The 26460-nt window shown below is 31.1% G+C and overlaps 2 protein-coding genes and 1 long non-coding RNA gene across 4 annotated transcripts; 1 reads left to right on the plus strand and 2 right to left on the minus strand.

Moving 5' to 3' along the window:
• The first annotated feature begins 247 nt into the window (after positions 1-247).
• Positions 248-1810, plus strand: LOC124934087 (coiled-coil domain-containing protein 124). Its single transcript, XM_047474558.1, has 3 exons — positions 248-922; positions 1040-1159; positions 1534-1810. The coding sequence occupies exons 1-3, from the start codon at positions 365-367 to the stop codon at positions 1543-1545; spliced, it is 690 nt and encodes a 229-aa protein (XP_047330514.1). The 5' UTR covers positions 248-364; the 3' UTR covers positions 1546-1810.
• A 214-nt stretch (positions 1811-2024) lies between these two features.
• On the minus strand, positions 2025-2901 carry LOC124935431. Its single transcript, XM_047475864.1, has one exon. It carries the CDS (start codon positions 2899-2901, stop codon positions 2035-2037), a length of 867 nt encoding a protein of 288 aa, XP_047331820.1. The 3' UTR covers positions 2025-2034.
• Positions 2902-14141: 11240 nt separating this feature from the next.
• Positions 14142-25160, minus strand: LOC124936670. 2 transcript variants are annotated; one of them, XR_007099140.1, is made up of 4 exons: positions 24657-25160; positions 24459-24565; positions 24285-24362; positions 14142-14296 (listed from the first exon to the last, which is right to left on the minus strand). It is a non-coding gene; the product is annotated as an uncharacterized LOC124936670 (long non-coding RNA). The 2 variants fall into 2 exon arrangements; XR_007099139.1 differs by lacking the exon at positions 14142-14296 and having other exon boundaries at positions 24106-24362; positions 24657-25153.
• Between the last annotated feature and the right edge of the window lie 1300 nt (positions 25161-26460).

Below are 26460 nucleotides of genomic sequence, written 5' to 3' on the forward strand. Positions count from 1 at the left end.
TAAAAACAATATAATTGAACTATAGAAAGATTCAAATGGATGAGTTTGATCCATGAAAAAACTTCCATAAATTTCTTTATAAAATATGTTTTTGTTGGTTAATTATATAATTGGTTTTGATGCAATAATATTTTCTAACCTAGGTAAATTATATATATTCATTTTAGTTTTGTCCTAATTTGGATATTTTAAAAAAGGTTAAATAAATTTCATATTTATTAAATTAAAAGAAACATTATCTTTTGATAACAAAGCGGCGAGAAGGTGTTCTAAACTTCTTGTTAGAGAATCGATCAATCAATCAATATTTGTTTGTTCCATCTTTGATCCGGCGATCCAAATCAGGGTTAGGATTTGCGCAAAGATGCCGAAGAAGATGGGTGTTAACAGCAAAGCCGAAGATGCTAGGGCTAGAAAGACCGCTGCAGAATCCGATCGCAAAGAACGCGATGCTCGCGATAAAGAAGATCAGTACTGGCGTCAAGCCGAAGGAGATAAATCTCGTTCCGTCAAGAAACGTGAAGAGGACGCTGAGAAACGTGCCGAAGCAACTGCTCGCAAGGCTGAGGCTCGTCGATTGGCCGAATTAGAAGAGAAGGAGCTTGAAAAGGTTAATAAGAAACCTGATAAGAAAGCCAATCGCGTTGCTATTCCCTTGCCTAAGGTGACCGAGGTCGAGCTGCGACGGAGGAGAGAGGAGGAACAGGCGCAGATTCTGAAGAAGGCGGAAGAGGTTAAGAAGAAGCAGGATAGGACGCAGGATGAGGAAGAGTATGAAAGGATGGTTCTTGTTGCGAATACTAATAGGGATGATTCGATTATTGAGGCACGTTCGCTTGAAGATGCGATTGCTCAGATGGGTGTTAAAGATAATCTTCCAATTGATAAACATCCTGAAAAGAGGCTTAAGGCATCTTTTAAGGTGGGTATTTATTTATAATCATAGAAATTGATAGGATTTGACATCATTGAATGCATTAGTATATCTTTATCTTAAAGAACCTCCATTGTTTGAAGCTTTTAATTGGTCTTTATGTAGGCTTTTGAAGAAGCTGAGCTTCCTAGGCTGAAAGAAGAGAAGCCAGGTCTCACACATACCCAGTACAAGGACATGGTTTGGAAGCTTTGGAAGAAATCTCCTGATAATCCTCTTAACCAGGTAAAGAGATCTATCGGTTTTCGTCTCACAGAATTCCCTCCATTGTTTGTATTAGTATTAGTATTAGTATTAGAAACAATGATGCAGTTGCAATTTTGTGTCATGAGCTGAAATTGCAAGATAGAAGATAAGATAGTTGATTGTGTGTATTGTTTATTTAAGTTGGGATTTGCAAAAGAGAGCTTTCTATCTGAAATTTTGCTCCATAGAAACCATTACTACTGAAATACCCGAGAATTGTTGCCAATAACACATATCTGGAAGATTTCGATTCAATTGCTTTCTTTTTATTGGCTGCTTCTTATTGCAATTGGGTTAAAAACTCTTCGATTCTTCTCCTTTTGGGTAGTTTTGACATTACAAACTTGCTGCAGGTAGCGGAGTGATAACTCACAAAGAGCTGATGGAGAATCAGAAGATTGTGGTCCTCTGGCCTTGATGTTAAGTGTGTTGAAGTTTATGTCCAATTTAGCCTTTTTCTTACTATTAGCTCATATGCTGCTGAATTTCCCTCTTTATGAACTCGATATGGATTGCAATTTTCTTATTTGAAAATACCCTCCATTTTCTGTATTTTTTGAAATAAATGTTACACATTTGTCAACAATTGTATACATTTCTCAATTCCAGGGTTGTTTCGATTCCATGGAAGGGCGATCCGCATCCATATTGGTGCAATATTTATTTTATTATTGAGACATAAGAGATCGATGTAGATCTTGTTCTCATACCTAGTTCGATGTGTTGTTTCAAGGGATAACAAATAACAAAATACAAAACTATTTGCACCAAAATCGAACAAGTAATCTTTCCATTATGAAGCACAAAAGTTTATTCTTGTGTGTTCTAATGTACAAGTATATATGGACAAAGAACTAATGACCATGCATATTGAGAAGAGAAACTCTTGTCTTGATTAAACGTTTGAACAAGGACTCTAAAACCTTCTCCATTTCTCGAATCTCAGATTCCATATCTCCCAATAGATTTTGCACCTTGAATATTTCATTAGATTTTGATATCTTTTCAGATATGATCGCCAACACTGCAACATCCACCTCTTCAAACTCGTTTGCAACAACACTACTTTGGCATGGCTTGGTGTTATTGTTTTGCATCAATTTGGAAACCAATGACCATCTCGACTGTGACTTTGATCCGCCGGCGATGTGGGACAACAATGATTGAAATAAGGCGAGAGTAATCGACCCAACTTCCTTCATCATGGTAGCGATAACAACTGTTTCTTGATCCTTGTCCAAATTAGCTTGAGGAGTTTTCTTGGTCTTGAGGTCTTTCAAGGACTTTTGGATCAACTTCTTCACATTCTTTCTAGATGCAAAATAAGTTCCAAACTCACTCACATCCTTTCGTCTCCTCCTCATCATTGAAACCAATCCTTGAATATCTTCCTTAGTTTCCGAGATTATGTTCTTAGATGAGGCACAAGCATCCAAGAGCATAAGAAGACCATCCAAGGCATCTTCAACCCATTTCTCTTGACATTCTTTCGCAAACACTTGTTGAGTGTTTGACAAAAGAAACATATCGTCGATACAATCATACAAATCTTGAAGAACATCCATCTTGCTCCTTATTGAAGGCAATGTGGAAGAACAAGTTGAACTCCTTAGCTTAGATAACTGCTCATCAAACCGACGAAAAAGAGGATGAGACTCTGAAGGCAAACTAATCTTTCGAATGTGTTTGTGAGTTCTCAATCTCAAAGGAGAGGCAGCCATTTCTAGATGCTTGAACTAGGATTTTCTAGCAGATGTGTTTTTGCTAATAGGAGATGTGATATTGGTTCTTGCCTTTGATACTAATTATATATGGTGAAAATTATTGAGCATAAGGAATCTTATCCAAGTCATTATGATTAAGAAAATGAGAGTCAATGGAATATTGATAATTTGATATTAGATCAAATTAAGGTGTTTGTTGGCAATGTTTGAGCTTTGTCTCCTACCAAGTTTGCAATTTCTGCCACTATTATCAAATTAAGGTTTGTTAATAATAAATATTAAAATAGTGCACGAATGGAGATGCTTATAATTAATCATGTTTTGTTTGTAAAATTTGTATAAATAAACAAAAAAGAAGTAAACTATTTATTGTTTTAAACCTTGAAAATTTTATTTATGGCCATACATTTTGAATAATATTATTGACCAAACTTTTAATTTTTTCATTATTTTTGTGAAAATTGTTCCAAGCCTTTTCAAGAATTAGATGATTACAAAGGTTTCAGAACTTTAAGGAGAAAATCAAAATTAATATGTTTGATGGAGTTTACATATTTTATACATTAATTATATATATATATTTTTTTTATAATAATATAAGATATACAAATGCACGAGTGAGTGGGGGCTTGTCGTTTGCCAGCTACATCTGATATTTTTGATCTTTTTATTTATATGTGACATGTTGATATCTACACAAATCTTATATATTATTATTAATTTGTACGTGTACTATCATTTTCAATTATTAAATATATACTCTTAATTTATATACTTGATTTAACTATATATCATTGCTAGCGCCTAGCTGGAAAACATATAGTATTATTCACTGTTGTTAGTTTCTTTGTTATGTTTTTTACTCTATTATTTACACTTTTTTTAACCTATTATTTTTTTTAAATGAAAAAAACCATTTCATTTATATATGTTTTTTTCTCTTCCAAAGATCTAATCATTTTTATTGTATAAACAAAACAACGATGATCAAATTTCTAAATAAAGACACTACTTCTTCAATTATGTCTTGAATATGTGTTCAGGGCCCCGAGATAAGTCCGACCGGCAAGTGCTCGGTTTAGGGTCGATGACAGTCTATTTATTAAAAATAATGAGATATTTAATTAAATTTATTGTAATTTTAAGGATAATTGTAGTTTAGTAGTTGAAGATAAAATTTAAAACTTTAATTTGATTATGAGTTTAATCTTCACCATTTTTTTTAATCTATTTTGTAAACTAGACTTAAATTAAGATAACAAAAAAATTATTGACATTTTTTTTTATTGGGTCTGGGGTAGCCCAAAACTCGGGTTCGCCTCGGTATGTGGTTCCATTTTTTTCAATTGATTTTGTACCTCAACTTCATGTTCAACATTAATTTGAGTAAGTTTATTGTAACATCAACCATTCTCAAACTCGTTAATAATGTTTTTGTGGCATCAATTTTTTTAAATCATCGATCTTTTTTATTTGGGTTTTGTCCAGCCAAAGTTTGACAATAAGGGCTGAAATAATGTAAGAGTAACCGACTAACCTTGTTCAAGGTACTAATGATAGCAAGGGTTTCTTGATCATATTATATAGTTTGTTGGGTTCTCGTAAAATGATTAAGGTCTTTTAATACTTTGATCATCTTCTAGATGCAAAATAATTGCTCTTAACTCACTAGCATCCTTTCCTCTCCTATTCATCATTCAGATCAAAATTTGAATATATTGTATTAATTGAAAGATGACTCCTTAGTTCCTCTTTAACCAAATTATTGTTAGAAATTTTATCTTTAAATATAGAAAATGTATACACATATGATGTTATTGTTAAATTTCATAAACCAAATCTAGTAATATTTTATATAATCTTTAAATAAACATCAAATCAAATGATAAACAAGAGATTTGAAATTATAGATCAATTCAATTACTAGAAACGGAACATACCTTTAGCTTCCATTGTTCTTGATAGTCCTTGATAGAAGTGTAAACGAGTCAAGTCGAGTCGAGCCGAGTACCATACTATTCGAACTCGACTCGAATTACATTATAAATACTTGAACTCGAACTCGATCGAGCACCAAAATTTATACTTGAACTCGACTCAATGAGCCAAAATTTTAGTTTATATATATATATATGTATATTTTATATTATATTATATAAATAAATATAAATAACGAGCTACTCGAACAAGAAATATAAAGCTCGAGCTCGATTTTATACTCGAGCTACTCGAACTCGACTCAAGCTCGGTCAAACCGAGTTCGAGTCGAGCTTTGACCGAGCTACTCACGAGCAACTTGACTCGTTTACACCCCTAGTCCTTGGGATGAATTTCGGTTGATGGATCTTCCAATCTAGCACGGTCCTTAACTTCACTTTGGGATTTCTCACTCTTTGAATACTCTCTATCGATGGGGAGACAAGAGAGATGTCTTTCCCACTGAATGCCGTAATCCTACTAATACCAATCGGCATGTATTAAGTCTAATGTGCCTGATCCAGTGTAGTGCTATGTAGATTGAGAACCATAACCATTTCTTTTAGATTTCAGTTATTTATAAATCAACCCCTCATAGATATTTAAATAAACCTTTAATCTCTACGCATTTATTACATAACTACCCCATAAACCTCCTTAATACCGTCATAACACTTCAATAATTATACCACTTAAAATTGTTGATATATATTTATAATTTTGTGTATGCATATATATAATTTATATGACTAACAATTAAAAAATACTTATATATATAATATTTGTATTTTAAAAATATTTATTATTTTAATATATTTAGATTAAATTTGTTACTTTTAAAATTTATTAAAATTTTCAGGTTTATTATATATGTGAATGAATTATTATTATACTATTAATGTTGATTTTTTATTATTGTTTTAAATAATAATATATATATATATATATATATATAAATAAATGAATTAAAGGGTTTGTTAAAAATGAATTAATGTATAAAAATATGTCAATTTCTGTACTTGTTAGGTTTAGGTTGTAAATTCGAAAGATACATATAATATTTTTAATTTTATTTTAAACCGTTCTAAGTTTATGAGCGAGTCAACTCATAATCTGACCCAAGTATTGATTTGGTTCCGAGGTTCAGACCAAATATTGAATACCCCTAATCTCCCTATTTGTGAATAAAATGTATCTTTACTTATCAAATTTCTCCTATTTTATAAAATTTGTCAAGAGTTTTTTACATATTATTTTTTTTAGTTTTTTCCTTTTTTTGAATAAAATTTATTTCATGAAAAGAAAAAAAATAATAGAAAAAATGTCGTTTTTAAAATAATAAGATCAAATTAATTAATGTGTTGGCAATGTTAATTTGGGCTTTGTCTCCTACCAAGTCTGCAATCTCTGCCACTATTACCAAATTAAGGTTTGATAATAATAAATATTAAAATAGTGCACGAGTGGTGGTGGAGATGTTTATAATTAATCATGTTTTATTTGTAGAGTTTGTATAAATAAACAAAAATATTTTAGTCTAGCAGCCTATGTTGTTCTAGTTAATTAAATCAAATTATTCAAATAAATGACACAAGGATCAAAATTAACTTTAAACAAATCAAACACTGTTAATAATAATATTAATAATTCTCTCAAATTAGACCAAACACTATAACGGTAATGATAATATTTTTTATATAGTTTTGATTTGTGACTTTGAATTTTTTTTATTTTATTTGATTTATTCCTATACATTTTAAATAATATATTTTTTAATGTAAAAAACTAACATTAACTCCAAACTCATGAATTTCTCTCTATTTTTCATTTAAAACGTTATATTTTGAATAATATTAATGATCAATCTTTAAAAATGTTAAATTTTGTTTTTGTGAAAATTGTTCCAAGCCTTAGAATTCAACAACTTGGATTTTGTTTTCAAGAATTAGATTATTACAAAGTGTTTCAAAACTTTAGGTAGAAAATAAAAATAAAATTGTTTGATGAATCATATAAAAATTGAAAATTAATTTAGGAGCTTATCAGTGAATTTGGTATTGTTTTGGTAATGTTCATCAGATAATGAAAATAGTGATATTTCTTAAAGCTATTAACACAATATATATATCAATCCTACAACCCCTCAGTTTAAAGTATTTATTTTTGTTGATAATGGAATATTAGACATCATAATCTCTTATGTTAAGAAGATTCTTTTCATTTGAGTATTTTCGATAATACTAGAGACAGAAACTTTAGCGAGCGATGATAAAAACTTAACAAAGATAACGGGAATCAATATATACTTAAAAAGAGAATTTTACGGTACTTGCTTAAACGAATTTCATTTCAAATCTATCATGAACCTTTTTCTATTTTTTTCTTCTAAGTTATCATGTATAGTACTTCGTACTGAGAAAATCAAAATGGACCAAATTGATGGAGTAAGTATTCTATACATTAATGATATTTGAATTTCATTTTCCTTTTTATTAATGTTTTACTCATTATATTTTGTGTTAAAGACTTGTAATGACGTGATTCAATTTTAAAAATAAATGTACATATAGCGTTTTGATAGTAGGTAACTTATAACCTGATTTTAATAAAGGAAAAAAAATGAAATTAAACTTTATTGAGGGAGATTTTGGTTTGCATACTTTTGGAATCATCTATATAGTCACTCAACCCGACAAATATTTTACCTTAAAAAATTGTGAATTGTTTAGGGCTGTAAAAAAAATAAGGACATATGAACACAATGCTCATCAAGTAAGCCTGAGTTATTTAAATATCTCTAATTCAAAATACATCATTTTACCAAATTATTTTGAGGAATTAGAATAGTAATGGTGACTATGTTTAGGGACAACAAGGAGAGTCGTAAAATGATTGAGGTGGTCAACAGTGAGAAGATTATACAGACTTTGTTCAACATTAATGGAGATAACAGTCCGGATCAATAATGAAGTGATGTTATATATGATCATTGAGACTAGACGAAGTTCTCAATGCCTTGGGATAAAAGGATTAAGACCCCAATAAAGTTTGATGTTCTTGACGTCCGATTGAGGGTTCGATTTCCGACCAAATTTCGAACCCTCCCTCCCCTGCACCCGACCGAGAAATGTTTAGCCCAGGTTTGATTTTCGATCGAGAAAACAAGCCCGACATGGTTTTCGAACGAGGATTTCTAGCCCCGATTGAGAGCTTCCCGCACCCGATCGAGAGGTCTTAGCCTCGACAAATTAAGGACCCCTCGCATCCAACCGAGAGTCCAACGCCCAAGACCGAGAGATTTTAGCCCACAATCGAGGGATCGACACCCTCGACCGAGAGGACCGGTCATAGGGGCCTTTTGGTTGGGATTTTAAATTTAAAAATTATTTTATTTTTTAAATTAGAGGCCCTAAACAATTTTCTAAAATCTAAAAAACAACTTCAAAATAATTTAAAAATATTTTCACATAAAATATTTTATAAAGGCCCGTTTGGATTTGTTTTTTTAATTTTAATGCCTTATGTTGATATTTTTCATGTACTTTCCTCAACAATCGTCGACATTAATCGTAGGTACCAACATTTAAATATTATTCTATAATTCTAAATGCAATAAAAAACCTGTGCATGTCTAGGACCTAAAAAATAATTGGTTAAATAAAACGCTATAAAACAATTTTTTTTCAAAAGCCAAGATTTTATAAAGTAGAGACCGTTAAGTTAATGGGTACAGAGGATAGAATGCGAAAGCCATTTCTCGAGTATCACTAATAATCGAACTTACAAAAATCTCTGGTCAAACATATTTTTGTATACGTATATAAAACGTTTTATTAATTTTAAATTAAAAATCAATTGACGACTCTTTCATAAATAAATAATCTTTTAAATTAATTCTTTTAAATTAATTTAAAATACAGATTTCAGATTTCTTTGTAATTTGATAATTTTAAATCTAAAAGATTATTTTAAATTTGATCATAAAAATTAATTATTGTTATAATTATTTTTAAAAATGTCAAAACATATTTTATAAATATTTTAAAATAATGTTTTATTTAAAATGATTCTTGATACACAAATCGATGTTGAAATTTAACGAACCTCAAGCTTTTCAGGTAAACGTGATTTCCGGAGGTTACAACTTCATTTAAGAGCATCCCCATCCTTGTACCCATACATAGGTACAAATATGTGCCACATCAGTAGCCACATCACAAATAAATTATACCTCTCAATTTATACTCTATTCCCCAACCATCTCAAGTACAATTGTGGTCCCACCATCCACATAATCTAATTCATATAATATTTTTTAATTCAATAATTCAAATAATCTTGTTTTATTTTTTATTATATTAATTTGTTTAAATTAATAAAACTAATATTTATAAATTATATTAAAAAATTAAAAAAATCAATAATTTTTAAATAATAAAAAAATAATCATATGTATAAAAAAAATAATATAACGGTCATATTTTGAAAAAACTGTCATATTTTAAAAAATGGTCAATTTTTTAAATAAAAAATTAAATAAAACAGTTTATTTTTTAAAATTTTTAAATATTTATTTTTTTGCATACAAAAGTGGGGGTGGGACCACTTTTTTTTGACTTTTTCTCATTTGTACCCAGTATCAAAACTTTGCTACTCAATTTTCTCTTTCCTAATTTATACCCATCTCCCCATTAGTGTACCCAGGTACAAATTTTGCCACATCAGATTTGTACCTACCAATGGGGATGCTCTAATTCATTAAACAAAATACTGAAATACTGAAATACTTTATATTTTATCATTATATATTAATAATTTTTTTTTTAAAAAAAAATTAAAAACTTCCATACTTTCTCAAAATCACTCCCATCATTATTTTTAAAATTAAAATAAAATAAAATCCGAATAAGCCCTAAGTTTACACCCGACAACTAACACCGTTTTCTTAATAATAATAATAAGATATACAAAATGCACGAGTGAGTGGGACTTAATAATAATAATAATAATAATAATAAAAAATATAAAAATACAAAGAGTGAGTGAGGCTTGTGGTTTGCCAGCTACAAGTGATATTCCAAGTCAACGATGATCTTTTATTTTCACATTTTTCTGCTCATATGTGACATGTTGATATCTACACAAATCTTATATATTATTATTAATTTGTAGGTGTACTATGATTTTCAAATATTAAATATGTACTTGTAATTTATAAGCTTTATAATTAATCAGCTATCATTGTTAGCTAAAAAACACATAGTCTTCACTAATTAGGTTCTTGATTTCTTAGTTATGTTTGTACTCTATTATTTATACCTTTTCCTTAACCTATCCCTTTTTTAAATGAAAAACTCATTTCATTTATATATGATATTTCCAAAGATCTAATCATTTTTATCATATAAACAAAACAATGATGATAAAACTCCTGAATAAAGACATTACTTCTTCTTCTATCTCTTGAATATGTTGTTCCATCTTTTTTAATTGAATTTGTACCCCAATTTTGTCAATCACGTTCGACATTAATTTGAGTAATGAAATTGTTCATTGTAACATCAACCTTTCTCAAACTTTATAATAAGATTTACGCGTGAAGTATTATTCCGAATCAATTTTCGGAAAGCAATGAACTGCTTGATTTGGATTTGTCTCGCCAAAGTTTGACAAGGACTGAAATAATGTGAGTAAACGACTCAACCTTGTTCAACATGTTAATGATAACAACGTTTTCTTGATCATTCTTGAACATATTATATTGAGTGTGTTGTGTTCTCATAAAGTGCTCAAGTTCTTCTAATACTTGATGATCATCTTAAAGATAATGAATTTCTCCTAACCAAATATTGTTGGGTTTTGTCCTCCAACTTGAAGAGACCCAACTTGGTATGGAATTTATTTAGGCCCACAATATATAATGTGAAATAAACATTATTTTTTATTTAGATTAACTGAGTTTTGAGAATAACCAGAGATAAAATATATTCAAGGGTTTGAGTAGCAACTAAAGAGATTAAACTAGCAGACTTTTGAACATAGGCGTTGTTTGCTGCGTATTGAACTATATGAATGCAATGAAATGACACACTTATGTTCTAAGTTAATATCAAGGAATCTCACAAATATTCAATCTCTTGTTCTCAAAGAATGTGAAATGGCGGAAGAAATTGTTAGGTTTTGCGATGATACAGAACAACTCGATAAAATTGAGTTCAATACCTTGAAAACTCTTAAACTTTGTGACTTGTCTAGGCTGGAATATTTTTGCAAAGGAGTAAATGAGATTCATTTCCATAAACTGAAAATATTGGAGCTAAAATGATTGAAGCAATTTATCTTCCCAACCAAGGTATGATTACTACCCAACTTTCAATTATAAAAATGATCTACGTTTTAAATAAATAAAAAAAATACATGTTCTATTATTGTGATTTTTTTAATTATATTTATTATTTCATAGTTGGAAATACCTTACTTGGAGGAGCTAAGTGTTGTATCTATGCCAAATATTAAAACTGTGTTCAATATCATGCCTTCATCACTGCAAAAGTTGAATATTGATAATTGTGACAACTTTCAATATGTTGACTTCTGTGATAGCATGGCGATGAAGATTATTTCTCATCTTAAAAGTTTAACCATTACAAGATATGTAAAATGTTGAAAGGAATAGTAGGAGTAACAACTGGTGAAGGAGAGCAACATAGAAAATCAATTAAATTCCCTAATTTGTTGACATTGTACCTTGAATCCTTAGAAGAACTCGCGAATTTTGTCATCGACATCAACAATTTGAGTGACAAAGAAGAATATTTGCAAAGTGCACTATTTTATCAGGATGAGTGTTCATCGGTTCGGTTTCTTCGAATTTGTTGTTTTTTTCGTCAATTCGAAAACCGAATTCGAATAAATTATAATTAAACCGAACCGAATTCGAATTTTATATTCGGTTTGAACTTTGAATAATTCGAATTCAAACCGAATTCAATTTTCTTTTATTTTAAACTCAAAATAAAATGTACCAACCAAGAATTAAACCCAGGGTCTATACTATGGTAGGGTACTATTCTACCACTAGACCACTAGTGTATTTTTTCAATTTTTTTCTTTTAATATAAATCTTAATTCAAAATATTCTAGTTTGATTATTTTGAATTTATTCTTAAGTTAAGTTTGGAAAAATAAATAATAAAAAATGAATTCGGTTTTCGGTTTGGTTTTCGAGTTCAAACCCAAACTCGAAAATCAATTCGAAAACCCGTATTTGAATTCGAATTGGTTTGAAATTCGATTCGAAAAACGAAAATGAAATTTGAATTCGGTTTATTCGAATTCAGTCGGATATTCGGTTCAGACCAAATATTGAACACCCCTAATTATCAGGTAAAGTGAAAATAGTATGTGAAATTTTGTTATAAAGTTTAGTAGTGTAGTATACTTAACTTTTCTAATAACAAAGTAATGTGTGCATAACTAATAATATAATATAATATAATATATATATATATATATATATATATATATATATATATATATATATATATATATATAATATGGAATTAGTAAATGTAAATGGATGTGTTTGATTTTGTATGCAGGTCTCGTTTCCTTGCTTAGAAGATTTGAAAATAAATGGATTGCCAAAGATAAATTATTTTGTAGAAAGGAAAAGTGAACAAGTAGGAGGACATCACTATGATTTCGAGGAAGGCTGTGGCAAAGGCCATGACAGGAAAATTCAACAACCCATATTATTATTCTCTAATTTGAAGACGTTGAATTTTGTTAATTTAGAGAAACTCGTGAGTTTTGTCATTGACGTCAACAATTTGGGTGACAAAGAGAAAAAGTCTCAAAGTGCTCTATTTTATCACGATGATTATCGGGTAATTGAAAATAGTAAGTGAATTTTGTTCTTAGTTTTAGTAATGGAGTATAAATGAAAAAATGAATGTTTTATTTATTATGATTAATGAGGTAACTTTTGTAAGTGTATCATTTGTTTTTAATTTTGATTCCTAAGTTAAACAATATTAGTGTTGTATAATTAGTGGGGGAATAGTTAGGATTATATATATATACATATAAACAATAAAAATTAGATGGAAAACGTGTATTAGAAGTAACACTAAGTATTATGCGGTTTGTTTTGCATACAGATTTCATTTCCTTGTTTAAGAGACTTGAAAATAGAAGCATTGCCGAAGATAGATTATGTAGTAGGAAGGAAAAGCGGACAACTACATGATGATATAGAAGAAGGACACGACAGGGAAATTCAACAACCCATATTATTATTATTATTCCCTAATTTGAAGAGATTGACTCTCGCTAATTTAGACAAACTCTTGAGTTTTGTTGGAGTGATGAACAACAATATGGACAACAATTGCAAAAATCAAAATGCACTCTTTCATCTTGATGATGATGAGGTAACTTTTGTAAGCGTATACTATTATTATTATTATTAATTTGTGTATTATAAGGTAAATAAAAAATGATTATAATATGCATAGAGATTTGTTGTATAATTATATCTGAAATTAATAAATATATTTTGTATGCAGGTCTCATTTCTTTGTTTAGAAAAGTTGATTATACATGAAACATCATCATTGTCGTGATAAGATATTTCCTGTATTAAGAGACTTGACGTTGCATAGATTAAGCAATTTAATACATATCTATGAAATCAACCAGCCAGAACTAGGAATGCTTTTATTTGAAAACTTGACATGGATGGAAGTTGGTGGATGTGGGAAATTGAGATATTTGTTTTCGGAGAATATAGCTTGAGATTCTACATATTGTAAATTGTGGAATGTTGGAAGTTGTAATGAAGAATATTGAGGAGGAATTAATAACAGAGGATGATGATGATAAGGCTGGAGGAGGAAGTCATTTCTTTCCACTTCTTAGGTCATTGAGAATGCTGGATCTATCATGTTTGAGGAGCTTTTGTGATTTTGCTTATACTTGGGAGTTGCCATCACTCATTTTTCTACGAGTATCAAAATGCCTCAAGCTAGAGGCACTCTCTCCCGGTTTTTTTGATTCTACAAAGCTGCAGCTTTTTGAATTAAATGCAGAGAATACTTGTATTGCGACATTTATTTTTCAAGGTACTCACTCTCATTTAGTTATTTATCTTATAAATTAAGCTTTTATAATTGAGTTAAGTTTACTACATTATTATTATTATTATTACTAATTTGTAGACATACAAAGAAGAAGAACTAGTAGAGAGACTAGAGAGATTTTGGGAAGTATGTTCTCATGTACTCTATTATCTTCCTAAAACAGGGTAGTAAAATATTATTCTTTTTCAATTTGTGGGCTAACTAAGCATTTTTCTGAATCAGAAAATCCTATCCTGTAGATATTTCCATTCATTCTTATACATTTCTTTCACCTGCATGAAGATAAAAGTAAAAAATAAAAACTCTTCATAAATAGTTAGTTCACTTTAATTAAAAATACATAATCTTCCTATTTGTCAAAGTCAGTAGACATTCAAAAGACTTCAATACTAACATATGTATTCAACTAGGATCAAAGCCATTATTATTGTAGAAGCCAATTCACGTTTCAAAAAATAATAGATTATTTCTAATGTTTAGAACAGGGAATCTCAACATTTCAGCAATGCATCATATGCTTCAAGATCAAACCTCCCGTCTAGAATATATAGTGGTGTCTCTTGATAACGGTTATTAGTCCCAAATATTTTATTTCCTCTACTTATGTTCTGAAAAGCATGGAATCAAAAGGAATGAAATGATCTTGAAGGAAGAATTATTCAAAGAAAATGACGATTTTCCGGTTTGTAACTTCATACTACATTAAACTAGAGAGACTAACTTCTTAGGATTTTCAATAGGAAAGCCAATATTAGATTGTCATCGGAATTGCAGTTAACGATGCTTGTAGCCAGGATGAAAAATTACCTGGGCTGACTCCAACTTGCATCTCAGATTTAACTTTCTATGCTCCGTTTTTTTTTTCAATAAAATTTTCACGATTAATAGAAGATGGAGACTCGTCATGCCCTCTCAATGCACACGCTTGCAAAGTGAGACACCGAGTGCTTTTAATAGTTGTTGTAAGCCGTAATCTGTTATTTTGTTTTTCATCTGAAGACTGTGCATTCAGTAATTTGTCAATATGACAAGAATATTCATTAAATTATCAAGATATTCAACTGCCCTATTATGTGATGAAATATTACATCCTATATGCATAACAAAAGAGCATTTATCCCTATCATTAACTCGTTTTCAATATTTGAATCCATCTATTGTAAATGTAGGTTTTTGGGGTTGCTTATGTTCAAACAAGAAACATGAGAAACAAAAATCAGCATCTTTCAAAGGAGAGTATTCTAACCAAGTAAACTTCTTAGCCAATGACTTTGGAACCGTCGATTTTGATTTCCAAATTTGATCGGCGGGTACTCATCCTTAATAGGTTGATATGATCCCATCTTGATATAAGTTTGTCTAATTTCATCCATTTGATTAAAATGATATTTCCATATCGGAATACATAACGCTGAATCAAGTTTAAGAGAACTTACATCAACATCAAATCTAGGAGATTTGTTAAGTTCTTGAGCAGAGATATCAAATTCTTTATTTAAATACCGAACCAAATCAATGTAACTATTTTAACTTGTTTATTAATATTAATTTAACTTGTTTATTAATATTAATTTATATTTTTTTATAAATTTTTGAAATAGTTTAAAATTAAGAAATATAAAACACTATTATTATTTTATTTTTTATATTTTACCCTTATAAATAATTTATATTATTAATTACATTGAAATAAATAATATTATTATATGATTTACATTATTTTATATATAATTTTTTATACTTTATTTACATAAATAAATAAATTAAAATTAAAGATGAAGCCAGTCACCTGACCTTAGGTTCAAAGTTTAATTACATAGCCAACTGGGCTATGAGTCACATGTCAAACATTTATATAAAATATTTTATTTTAAATTTTTAATTTAGGTGGGGCTGGAGCCCACCCTAGCACATGTGTGGCTCCGCCCCTGCTTGTAGCTGATGGTGTGGATCTATTTTCAAAGCGTTTTATTCTTAATCTTATTTTTGAACGCAATATAGTTGGAAGTTAGGACAACATAAATCTTCCTTCCTCCAATAATTGATTTCCAAAGGCGACAAAGAAAAAGTGATAATATAATAGATTTACCGGTGCATAGTTAGCCATAACCGGCGCTTTTACAACTCGGTAAATCTTATAACCGACACTAATCCTAACGACACTAAGTTAAGTGTTGATGAGTTTATTGAGGCACAAATATATGTCGGTAAATACTTTTTATGTTATTCTTGGTGTAGTGCCTCAAATTACCTTAGCTATTATCTTAATTGATCAAGTAACATTATTGTCTCATTATGTTGTTGTTATTGATGATTTAGAATGTCAAATAATAATTTTCTTTTTAATACTAACCTTTAAGTATTTATTTTTGGAATTGAAGAGGAACTAGCATGACACTCCATAGTTATGGATCCCCACTTAATCTCAAAACATTTTCAGATAGAATCGAACCCATAACCTTTTGGTTTCTTAAACCGACTCTTACCACTGAACTATCTTGATGGGATAATACTAACATTTAAGTAGTGATGATATTGATAATGTGTTTTTGAGAAATAATATAATATGTTTGCGGACTTCACCAAAGCAACCAGACATAATATAATATATTTATCTCTTCAACCACACATAATATAATGTCTAAAACTTACTCTTTACTGTTGAGTTATGGAGCCTACACTTATAATAAACTATACATTGTTAATTAGAGTTTATTGAATTTTCTTTTTTTGGTTTTGGCTTGGGCCTGACCAAAGTTATTTAGGTTTATTACCTGAATGTTTACCCTATAAATATGTGATTATTAAGGGTTTACATTAAAAAAAAAACCAGAATTCTAGAGAGATAAAGTGTGAGACAAAAACTCTGTACTCCTTCTTCTTTTTCATAGTGAAATCTAATGGTGGCTGAAGTGGACGTAGCTCAATTTGAGTGAACCACTATAAATCTGTGTCTTCTTGTGTTCTTTTTCTTGCATTTTTACAGATTGTTTCAAGCTGGTTAGATTTGGGAGATACAAATCCTAACAACTGGTATCAGAGCAGCTAGGCTAGATCTGAGCATTGGAAACAATGACAAGTGAGAATAGTATAGGACATGAGATTGGAAGATTTGATGGGACAGATTATGCCTTCTAGAGAATGCAGATTGAAGATTATCTCTATGGAAAGAAGCTTCATGTTCCTTTGAGTGAGAAACCAGAGAAGATGGATGAAGCTGAATGGAAACTCTTTGATAGACAAGTTTTGGGAGTTGTCCGATTGACGCTAGCCAAGACGGTTGCTCACAATGTAGCAAAGGAGAAGACCACCATGGGTCTGATGAAAGTTCTTTCTGATATGTATGTGAAACCATTTGCTAACAACAAGGTACACTTAATGAAAAGACTTTTTTACTTAAGAATGGTTGATGGTACTTCTGTCATTACTCATTTGAATGAATTCAATACAATTGTGAATCAATTGCTATTTGTTGAGATTGATTATGGGAATGAAGTTAATGCCCTGATTTTGTTAGCATCTCTACCAAATAGCTGGGAACCTATGAGGGAAGCAATTAGTAATTCAGTTGGAAATGCTAAACTGAAATTTGTTGAAGTTAGAGATCGTATTCTTGCTGAAGAGGTTCGTAAAATTGATTCTGGTGAAACATTCAAATGTTCTGCTCTGAATGTGGAAAACAGGGGCAGAGGTAATGATAGAAATTTCAACCGATGTAAGAGCAGATCTATGTCGAGAAGCAAGATGAGTCAGTCCAAGTCTGGGCGGACATTTAAGTGTTGAAATTGGGTAAACATGGTCATTTGAAGAGAAACTGTAAAACACTGAAGAAAATCGATGATGATAAAAATGATACAGCCAACATTGTTACAGAATCTGTCACTGATGTATTACTTCTATCTGTTGATAACCCGATAGATTCATGGGTTTTGGACTCAGGAGCGTCTTTCCACACCACTGCTCACAAAGAATTAATGGAGAATTATGTGGCTGAAAACTGTGGGAAAGTTTATCTCGCAGATGGTGAGTAACTAGATATTGTTGGCAATTGTGACATCAAATTGAAGATGACAAATGGTTCTGTTTGGAAGATTAGTAAGGTGAGACACATCCCAAGTTTAATGCGCAATCTGATTTCTGTTATAGAACTTGATGAAGAAAGTTACAATTTCAATTGTGGAAATGGTGCGTGGAAAGTGACTAAAGGAGCAATTGTTGTTGCTCGAGGTCACAAAATTAAACCGTTATACACGACTTCAACTTGTAGAGAAACAGTTGTTGCTGTAGTTGATGAGTCGAAGAACAGTGAGCTATGACATTACAGGTTGGGCCATATGAGCGAAAAAGGGATGAAAATTCTTTTGAAGAATGGACAAATTCCAGAACTGAAGTCTGTTGAACATCAATTATGTGAAAACTGCATTCTTGGAAAACAGAAACGGGTGAGTTTCATAAAGATTGGGAAGGAGCTCAAGAAAGAAAGGCTAGAGTTGGTACACACTAATGTGTGGGGACCTGCACCTGTTTCTTCTATTGGCGGATACTACGTGACGTTTATAGATGATTATAAAGAAAGGTATGGGTATATTTTATGAAGCACAAGTCTGAAGTATTTGTTATTTTCAAGAAATGGAAGACTTTGGTTGAAAATGAAACAAATCAGAAAGTTAAGTGCTTGAGATCCGACAATGGAGGTGAATATATCAATTCAAATTTCAAAGAGTATTATGTTGTGAATGGGATCAGTATGGTAAAGATTGTTCCCTGAACGCCTCAAAAGAATAGAGTAGCTGAGCGAATGAATCGAACATTGAACGAGCGTGCTAGAAGCATGATTACGTGCAGGGCTGCCTAAAACCTTCTGGGCAGAAGCTATTAATACTGCTGCCTATTTGATAAACAGGGGACCCTCTGTTCCTCTTGAATTTAGAAATCCCGAAGAAGCTTGGAGCAATAAAAAGGTAAACATTTCTTATTTGAAAGTGTTTGGTTGTTTATTATATGTTCATATTAATGAATGTGATAGGAGCAAGCTTGATCCAAAGTCTAATAAATGTTTTTTTATTGGTTATGGTGATATCGAATTTGGTTATCGTTTCTAGGATAATCAAAATCAGAAGATCATTCGTAGCAGAAATGTTATCTTCAATGAACAAGTTCTCTACAAAGATTGTGTTGGGAAGACATTAGATGGTGATTCCAAGTTGAAAGAGACTGGTACAGTCGATTTGAGAGAATTTTCAGCTGAATATATACCGATTGTCGAAGAAGAACAATGTGTTGTTGAAGATGAAATCGTTAAGAACGTGGCCCCAGAAGTAAATCAGCAAACACCTATTATACAGTTGAGAAATTCATCAAGGAATCAAAAACCAGTTGAGAGATGGTCTCCATCTCTGAACTATATCTTGTTGACAGATAGAGGTGAACCTGAATGTTATGAGAAAACAATACAATCTGATGAATCGATTAAGTGAGAGTCTGCTATGAAAGATGAGATGGACTATTTGATGTTGAATCAGACTTGGGAGCTCACTGAGCTACCAAAGGGAAAAAAGCACTTCACAACAAATGGATCTTCAGGATTAAAGAAGAACATGATAAAACCATGAGGTATAAGGCAAGTTTGGTTGTGAAAGGATTTCAGCAGAAAGAAGGTATTAACTACAATTAAATCTTTTCTCTAGTAGTTAAATTGATGACAATCAGAACTAAAAAAGACCTTCATCTTCAACAAATGGATGTTAGAACTGCTTTTCTTAATGGTGATTTAGATGAAGAGATTTATATGCGACAACCAGAAGGATTTATAATCAAAAGAAAAGATGAACTTGTGTGTAAGCTTCAGAAGAGTCTGTATGGTTTGAAACAGGCTCCAAGGCAATGGTACAAGAAATTCGATAACTTCATGAAAAGTAACAATTTTCTGAGGTGTGAAGCTGATCATTACTGCTATATCAAGAGGTTTGATAAATCATACATTATTCTGCTCCTTTACGTTGATGACATGTTGATTGCTGGAACAAGCTTGTATGAGATTAACAAGCTCAAGAAAGATTTGTTTGAAAAGTTTGCAATGAAGGATTTGATTGATGCTAAACAAATCCTTGGGATGAGAATTTTCAGGGATGAAGAAGGCTTTCACAAGAAAAAAATATGCGAAGAAAGTTCTTAATAGGTTCAACTTGTATGATTCAAAACTAGTTACTACCCCCTTAGCTAGTCACTTCAGACTATCTAAAGATCAATCGCCTTCAACAAAGAAGGAGAAAAATTACATGGCCACTGTTTCGTATGCCTCTGTCATTGGTTGTATTATGTATGCGATGGTTTGCACAAGACTAGACATAGCACATGTAGTGAGAATTGTTAGCAGATTCTTGAGCAACCCGGGTAGACAACATTGGGAAGCAGTAAAGTGGATACTACGATACTTAAGAGGAAGTACGAATCTCGCTTTATGTTTTCGAAAGTCTAATTTGGGTTTGAAAGGATATGTTGATGCTGACAATGGTGGTGATGTTGATAGTAGGAAGAACACAACATGGTACATTTATACTCTGGGAGGTACTGCAATCAGTTGGGTTTCAAAATTGCAGAAGATTGTTGCTCTCTCTAGTTGTGAGACAGAGTATGTTGCTGTGACAGAGGTTGCTAAGGAGATGATGTGGTTACAACCCTTTTTGCGAGAATTGGGTCAAGACTACGAGGGAAGTGTGTTGCGATGCGACAGTCAGAGTGCCATTCATTTGGCAAAGAATCCTATTTATCATGGCATGATGAAACATATACAGGTTCGTTATCATTTCATCCGGTCAACTTTAAAAGATGGAGTATTAGCTTTTGAGAAGATTCCCGAGAGTGAGAATCCAGCTGATATGTTGGACGAAAGCTGTAACAAATGAGAAACTGAAGTTGTGTGCAACTTTAGTTGGTCTTCTTCTTCGTTAAAATAAATTCATTTAAAATAAATAATTTTATTCTATTTTATTAATAAATCTATATTTTTTCAGAGTTAGGAGTTGTGAGGAGAACAAAGATGAAGAAGGGAATGAAGAAGTTGGTTATGAAGAAGATGAGGAAGTAGTGTATGATAATGATTAAAGAGGATAAAGATGGTGATGGAGGGAAGACGCATTTTGAAATTAACGATGATGGGCTATGGAGGGGAAGAAGACATATGCCTTGGAAGTATAAGAACATTTATGAATGTGACATTCGCATGGACAAATTAAGATCGAAAAGATCTTAAAAAAAATTGTTGATTGTAAACTTATTTGATACTTATTTTTGTAATCTATTACAGATACTCTTATTTGAGTTTTGAGTTTTTATGCTTTAAATTGTTGATTGTAGTTGGTTATAATCGAACAAATTTTGTTTGATTGCATCTTCTTATTTCAGCCCATATATAAAGATATACTTAAACGAGTAACTTTCAAAAAGAATTTATTTGTATTTTTAAAGATTAATTTTAATGAATTAATCGAGTAACTCTTGAATACAATTTATCCATATTCCTTACTTTCTTCATGTGCTTCCACAGTAGAAGACAAGAGATTTTTATGATAGGTACAACTCGTGCACTGTTTTTTAAAGAAAACGTTTTTCGTGTGTTAAGACGAACTATGTTAAAAACCCTTTAATTTACCTTACTCTACCGCCCGTAAAAAAAAGTGGAAAGGATGAAGAACCTAAAATAGAGTTCTTTAGCATAGACCTTTTGAATTGACCGTACAAGTTTTAAATCGATACACTTGTAGATGTATCGATTTAATTGACTTGAGAGTCGCTACTTTAATTTATTTACCAAAAAAACTAAATAAAATAAAATCAAAGATTCGTTTTAAGAGTTTGGTGTTTGGTTACGTATTAAGATAGGGTCTACAGCGCTATGTCATATACGCATGTCTTCACAGACAGTCACTACTCCTAAGTAATTGGTCAGTTGATGTTTGAAAATTGTTACGTTTTTATTCTGAGTTTAGAACCCTTTTACTTGTGTGAGAAAATCTTAATTATTTTGCGTGTAGGCTAATCCTATTCATGAGGTAATTAGCAAAGATAAAGCAATGAAAAAGCATGTCTTTTGAACAAATGAGAAAAGAGAATGAACTAACCCAATGTTTAAAGAGTTAAGGAAAATTTCGATTACAACACATTAAAACGAGTCATTTTAAGAAATAATTCACAAAATTCACAAAACTTTACATGATAATGATAGTCAAAAATATTTTTAAAAGCTTAAAGAAATCGAGTTTGAAATTTTCTGAGTTATAGAACTCTTAATGACACTGAAAAAATAAACAATTTTCCAAATGGGCCCCAACAATTCTTAAAATTTATATGGGCATTGTAATTATTTTTGAAAAGTTATATTTTTAATTTCATGATTTTTTGACTCATGAAACTCAAGTTATAGCTTGTTAAAGTTTTGGATTTTCCAAATGGATCCTAAAAATTACAGAGAAAAATATTACTTTTGAAGAAAATAATATTTTTGAATTTTGGGAAATTTTGAGAAAATTGAGAAGTGGTTTGAATGTTTGAGACATCATTTTAAAGTGGTTTGTTAAATTTGTGGAAACAAATAGGACACTAAAATTTATTTTGTTTTTATTTTTAAGTTCTAAATTAAAATAAAAGAAAAGGAAAACCCAATGGCCCAAATAAAAGAGAAAAGATAGTTGGAGGACTATTTTAATTACGAATTATTTTTAAAAGGAAAATACTCATTTAAAAGTCAAAGTGCAACTCCCAAAAGAGTTGAGGAAATGAGATATAACAAGAAAAATTAAAAGAAATTATTCCGCCTACAGTTTCATTTTGATGAAACTATGATCTTGGACAGAGGCTTACTTATTCTAATCCTACTCCTAATCAAAGATCTACTAGCAAGACTAAACCAAAACATAGCAAAGAATGACCAAAGAAAAACAAACAAACTCAGACACTCAGACAGCAATTGTAAACAGATTTCAATGATCAAACGGCATCCAGGGGCGGAGCCACTAGGGTTTGCTCCAGCCCCACCTAAATTAAAAAATTAAAATAAAATATGTTATATAAATGTTTAACATGTAACTGATAGCTCAGTTGGCAATCTAATTAACCTTTGAACTTGAGGTCAGGTGATCAAATCTTGGCCTCATTGCTCAAGAACCTAACAAATCTCCTAAATTTGATGTTGATGTAAGTTCTCTTAAATTGATACATCGTTATGTATTCCGATATGGAAATATCATTTTAATCAAATGGATGAAATTAGACGAGCTTATATCAAGATGAGATCATATCAACCCTTATATTTTTATTTATAAGGGTAAATATAAAAATTAAAATAATAATAGTGTTTTATAATATAGTGATTTGCTCAAGAACCTAACAAATCTCCTAAATTTGATGTTGATGTAAGTTCTCTTAAATTGATCCAGCGTTATGTATTCCGATATGGAAATATCATTTTAATCAAATGGATGAAATTAGACGAGCTTATATCAAGATGAGATCATATCAACCTATTAAGGATGAGTACCCGCCGACCAAATTTGGAAATCAAAATCGACGGTTCCAAAGTCATTGGCTTAAGAAATTTACTTGGTTAGAATACTCTCCTTTGAAAGATGCTGTTTTTTGTTTCTCATGTTTCTTATTTGAACATAAGCAACCCCAAAAACTTACATTTACAATAGATGAATTCAAATATTGAAAACGAGTTAATGATAAGGATAAATGCTCTTTTGTTATGCATATATAGGATGTAATATTTCACCACATAATAGAGCAGTTGAATATCTTGATATTTAATGAATATTATTGTCATATTAACAAATTACTAAATGCACAGTTTTCAGATGAAAAATAAAATATCAGATTACGGTTTACAACAATTATTAAAAGCACTCGGTGACTCACTTTGCAAGCGTGTGCATTGAGAGGGCATGACGAGTCCCCATCTTCTATTAATCGTGAAAATTTTATTGAAAAAAAAACGAAGCATAGAAAGTTAAATCTGAGATGCAAGTTAGAGTCAGTCCCAGGTAATTTTTCATCCTGGCTCCGCCCCTGACGGCATCGGTATACAAAACCGATGCCTTAATCATCATCACACGAGTATCACATTGAAGAAGAACATAACTGAACAGAAAAGCAAGGTAAAACAGAGAGCATAGATCGAATGAACATAACAGAGCTCATCATGCATTTGACCATGTGTGTGTGTGATCGAATTTATCGAAACTAGAAGGAATGGCTACTAACCTCAATTTCTCTTCTACAACCACAGTAGTTGGGTGTTTTCCGTAACGCCCATATTCAAAACTTTTACTGCGCTTCTCCCTGCACAAAATCAACAAGCTCAAATTCTTATTACAACATTAGGACAAGAACAGGCTCAAACACTCAACTTTTTTCAAACAAAATAATGATAATCACCTTGAAATTAATGAGGTCAGAAGTTTTCTTGAAAAAGAAGTAGGCAGATGTATTGACTACAGGAGTGGTTATTGCATCAGTAACAATGCCGCGACCTAGTCTTTCACCTGGAAAAACAAAACAAAACAATTTGAACTGTAATTCAACTTGAAATAGACAAGTTCACATCGAAATAAAAAACGAGTAAGTTTCGCTTACAGTCAGATCCTGAACCTGTACATCAGTAGGGTTAGTAGTAAAACTGCTATTATCAACAGCAATCACCTCGTCGTCGTCGTCGTCGCCGCCAGTCAATACAGCAGCAGGGGCGGTAGAAGAAGTTGCATCGACAGATTTGAGCGGAGATGGATGTAGACCAAGAAGCAGCAACGACTTGTGCGACACCGATGTTGCTGCAATTTCTACGAGCTTTGATGCTCAGTTGCCTGACAATGTTGGGAGGACACCTGAAGATGAGAGATGAAAGACCATGGCGATTAGCGGAAGATCCGGTAAAGGAAGCGACTCCGGGTTTGGAAGAGAAATGAGCTTTGGTGGAACGCGCGCGGAAGGCCAGAGAAATCTGGATCAGAACGACACTCGAATGGTGGGAAAGCGGTAGGGCAGCTAGAAACGGCCATGGGTTTAGGGTTTCAAAAGGCGATTGAAAAAGAAGAAGATATGAGATCTATCGGCGTGTTCACTTCCTGAAGCAAATCTCTCCAAAATGGTTCTTGTAGAGGACTCGTTTCCCTTTTCAAAACATCCAAAACGGTCAAATTCCATTGATTATTGAGGCCTGTGAAATTTTTGGAAGTTCCAGGTCCATTGGAACTTAATGTCTATCCAAAACTCAAATTCGCCTCTATGAGAAGATTTGGGGGGTAATTCCAGTAAAAGAAAGTCTAGCTAGCTAGCCATTAATGGGGAAAGTATGTTTTATGTTCTGATCCATTATATCACTGTTTTTTTGGAAATTAACATAACCTTTTGTTTGCTTAACATGTTTTTGCGGATTATCAAGAAGAGAAACCCAGGTATAATTAATTATAAATATATCTTGAGACGATGAAGTAACTCTATTCCATCTCAAATTATATATCTTGTTACTATTATATATATATTTAATTCATTAAGTAACACTCTCTGTTTTACATCGTATATGATCGCCCAACAGCTGCAAAATTCCTCTAAAGAAATGCTTATTATTTTGTTAATTTGATGTGTTTTCACAAACTTTTTGCAACAGTTGTTATTCACTAAATCATTTTTCAACATCAACTATTTTACACTAAATGCTTATTTTTTCTTTTATTGCAATTTGGGGAGCACTTGATTAACCAAGATTCACTTCAATGAACGAGAGATCAAGACCATAGAATTAATTTTACTAAAACTTACTATGTCTTGTGTTGTAATCATTATTTTATTTTAAATACCCAAACAAACAAAAAGAGATATTTAAAGATATCATCACAGAAGTTTTTCAAGTTCAAAACCCAGAGTATGTTTATGGTTTTAGCATAACTGTTCCTGCTATTAAAATATGGAGGAATGATAGAAAGCGCGACTATGAGACAGCTACTGGGAGAGCGATGCCTACGTGGTATGTGGGTTAATAGGTGGAATTAATAAATAAATAAAAATATAATAATAATTAAAACAAGTTTTTGTAGAATATTCTCTCTCCTCTTATTAATTAATTTCTCTCTCCTTTTATTAAATAATTTCTCTTAAACCCTAAACTCTAAATTCTAAATTCTAAAACCTAAATACTAAATTCTAAACCCTAAACCCTAATTAATATCAATGATTAGTTAAATTATGAATTTATCTTTTTTATTTTTATTTTATTTTTATGATTTTTCAATTCTTTTATTTATCAAATACTTTTTATGACCTCTTTTTTCTTTTTTTTATTATTTTTTTCTATTGACTTATTAATATTTTTTTTAGTTTTATTACTTATAAATAAATTAAATAAATGTTTATCTAATATTTCTATTCTCACACTTAATTATTT

The sequence above is a fragment of the Impatiens glandulifera genome, chromosome 4 (assembly GCF_907164915.1).
Source record: "Impatiens glandulifera chromosome 4, dImpGla2.1, whole genome shotgun sequence".
NCBI classification, from domain to species: Eukaryota; Viridiplantae; Streptophyta; class Magnoliopsida; order Ericales; family Balsaminaceae; genus Impatiens; species Impatiens glandulifera.

Bases quoted from the DNA above. Each gene is read 5' to 3' on its own strand.
- LOC124934087 (XM_047474558.1), top strand. From the start codon at position 365: ATGCCGAAGAAGATGGGTGTTAACAGCAAAGCCGAAGATGCTAGGGCT. The intron at 923-1,039 runs GTGGGTATTTAT...GTCTTTATGTAG, and splicing joins GGCTTAAGGCATCTTTTAAG to GCTTTTGAAGAAGCTGAGCT.
- LOC124935431 (XM_047475864.1), bottom strand. From the start codon at position 2,901: ATGGCTGCCTCTCCTTTGAGATTGAGAACTCACAAACACATTCGAAAG.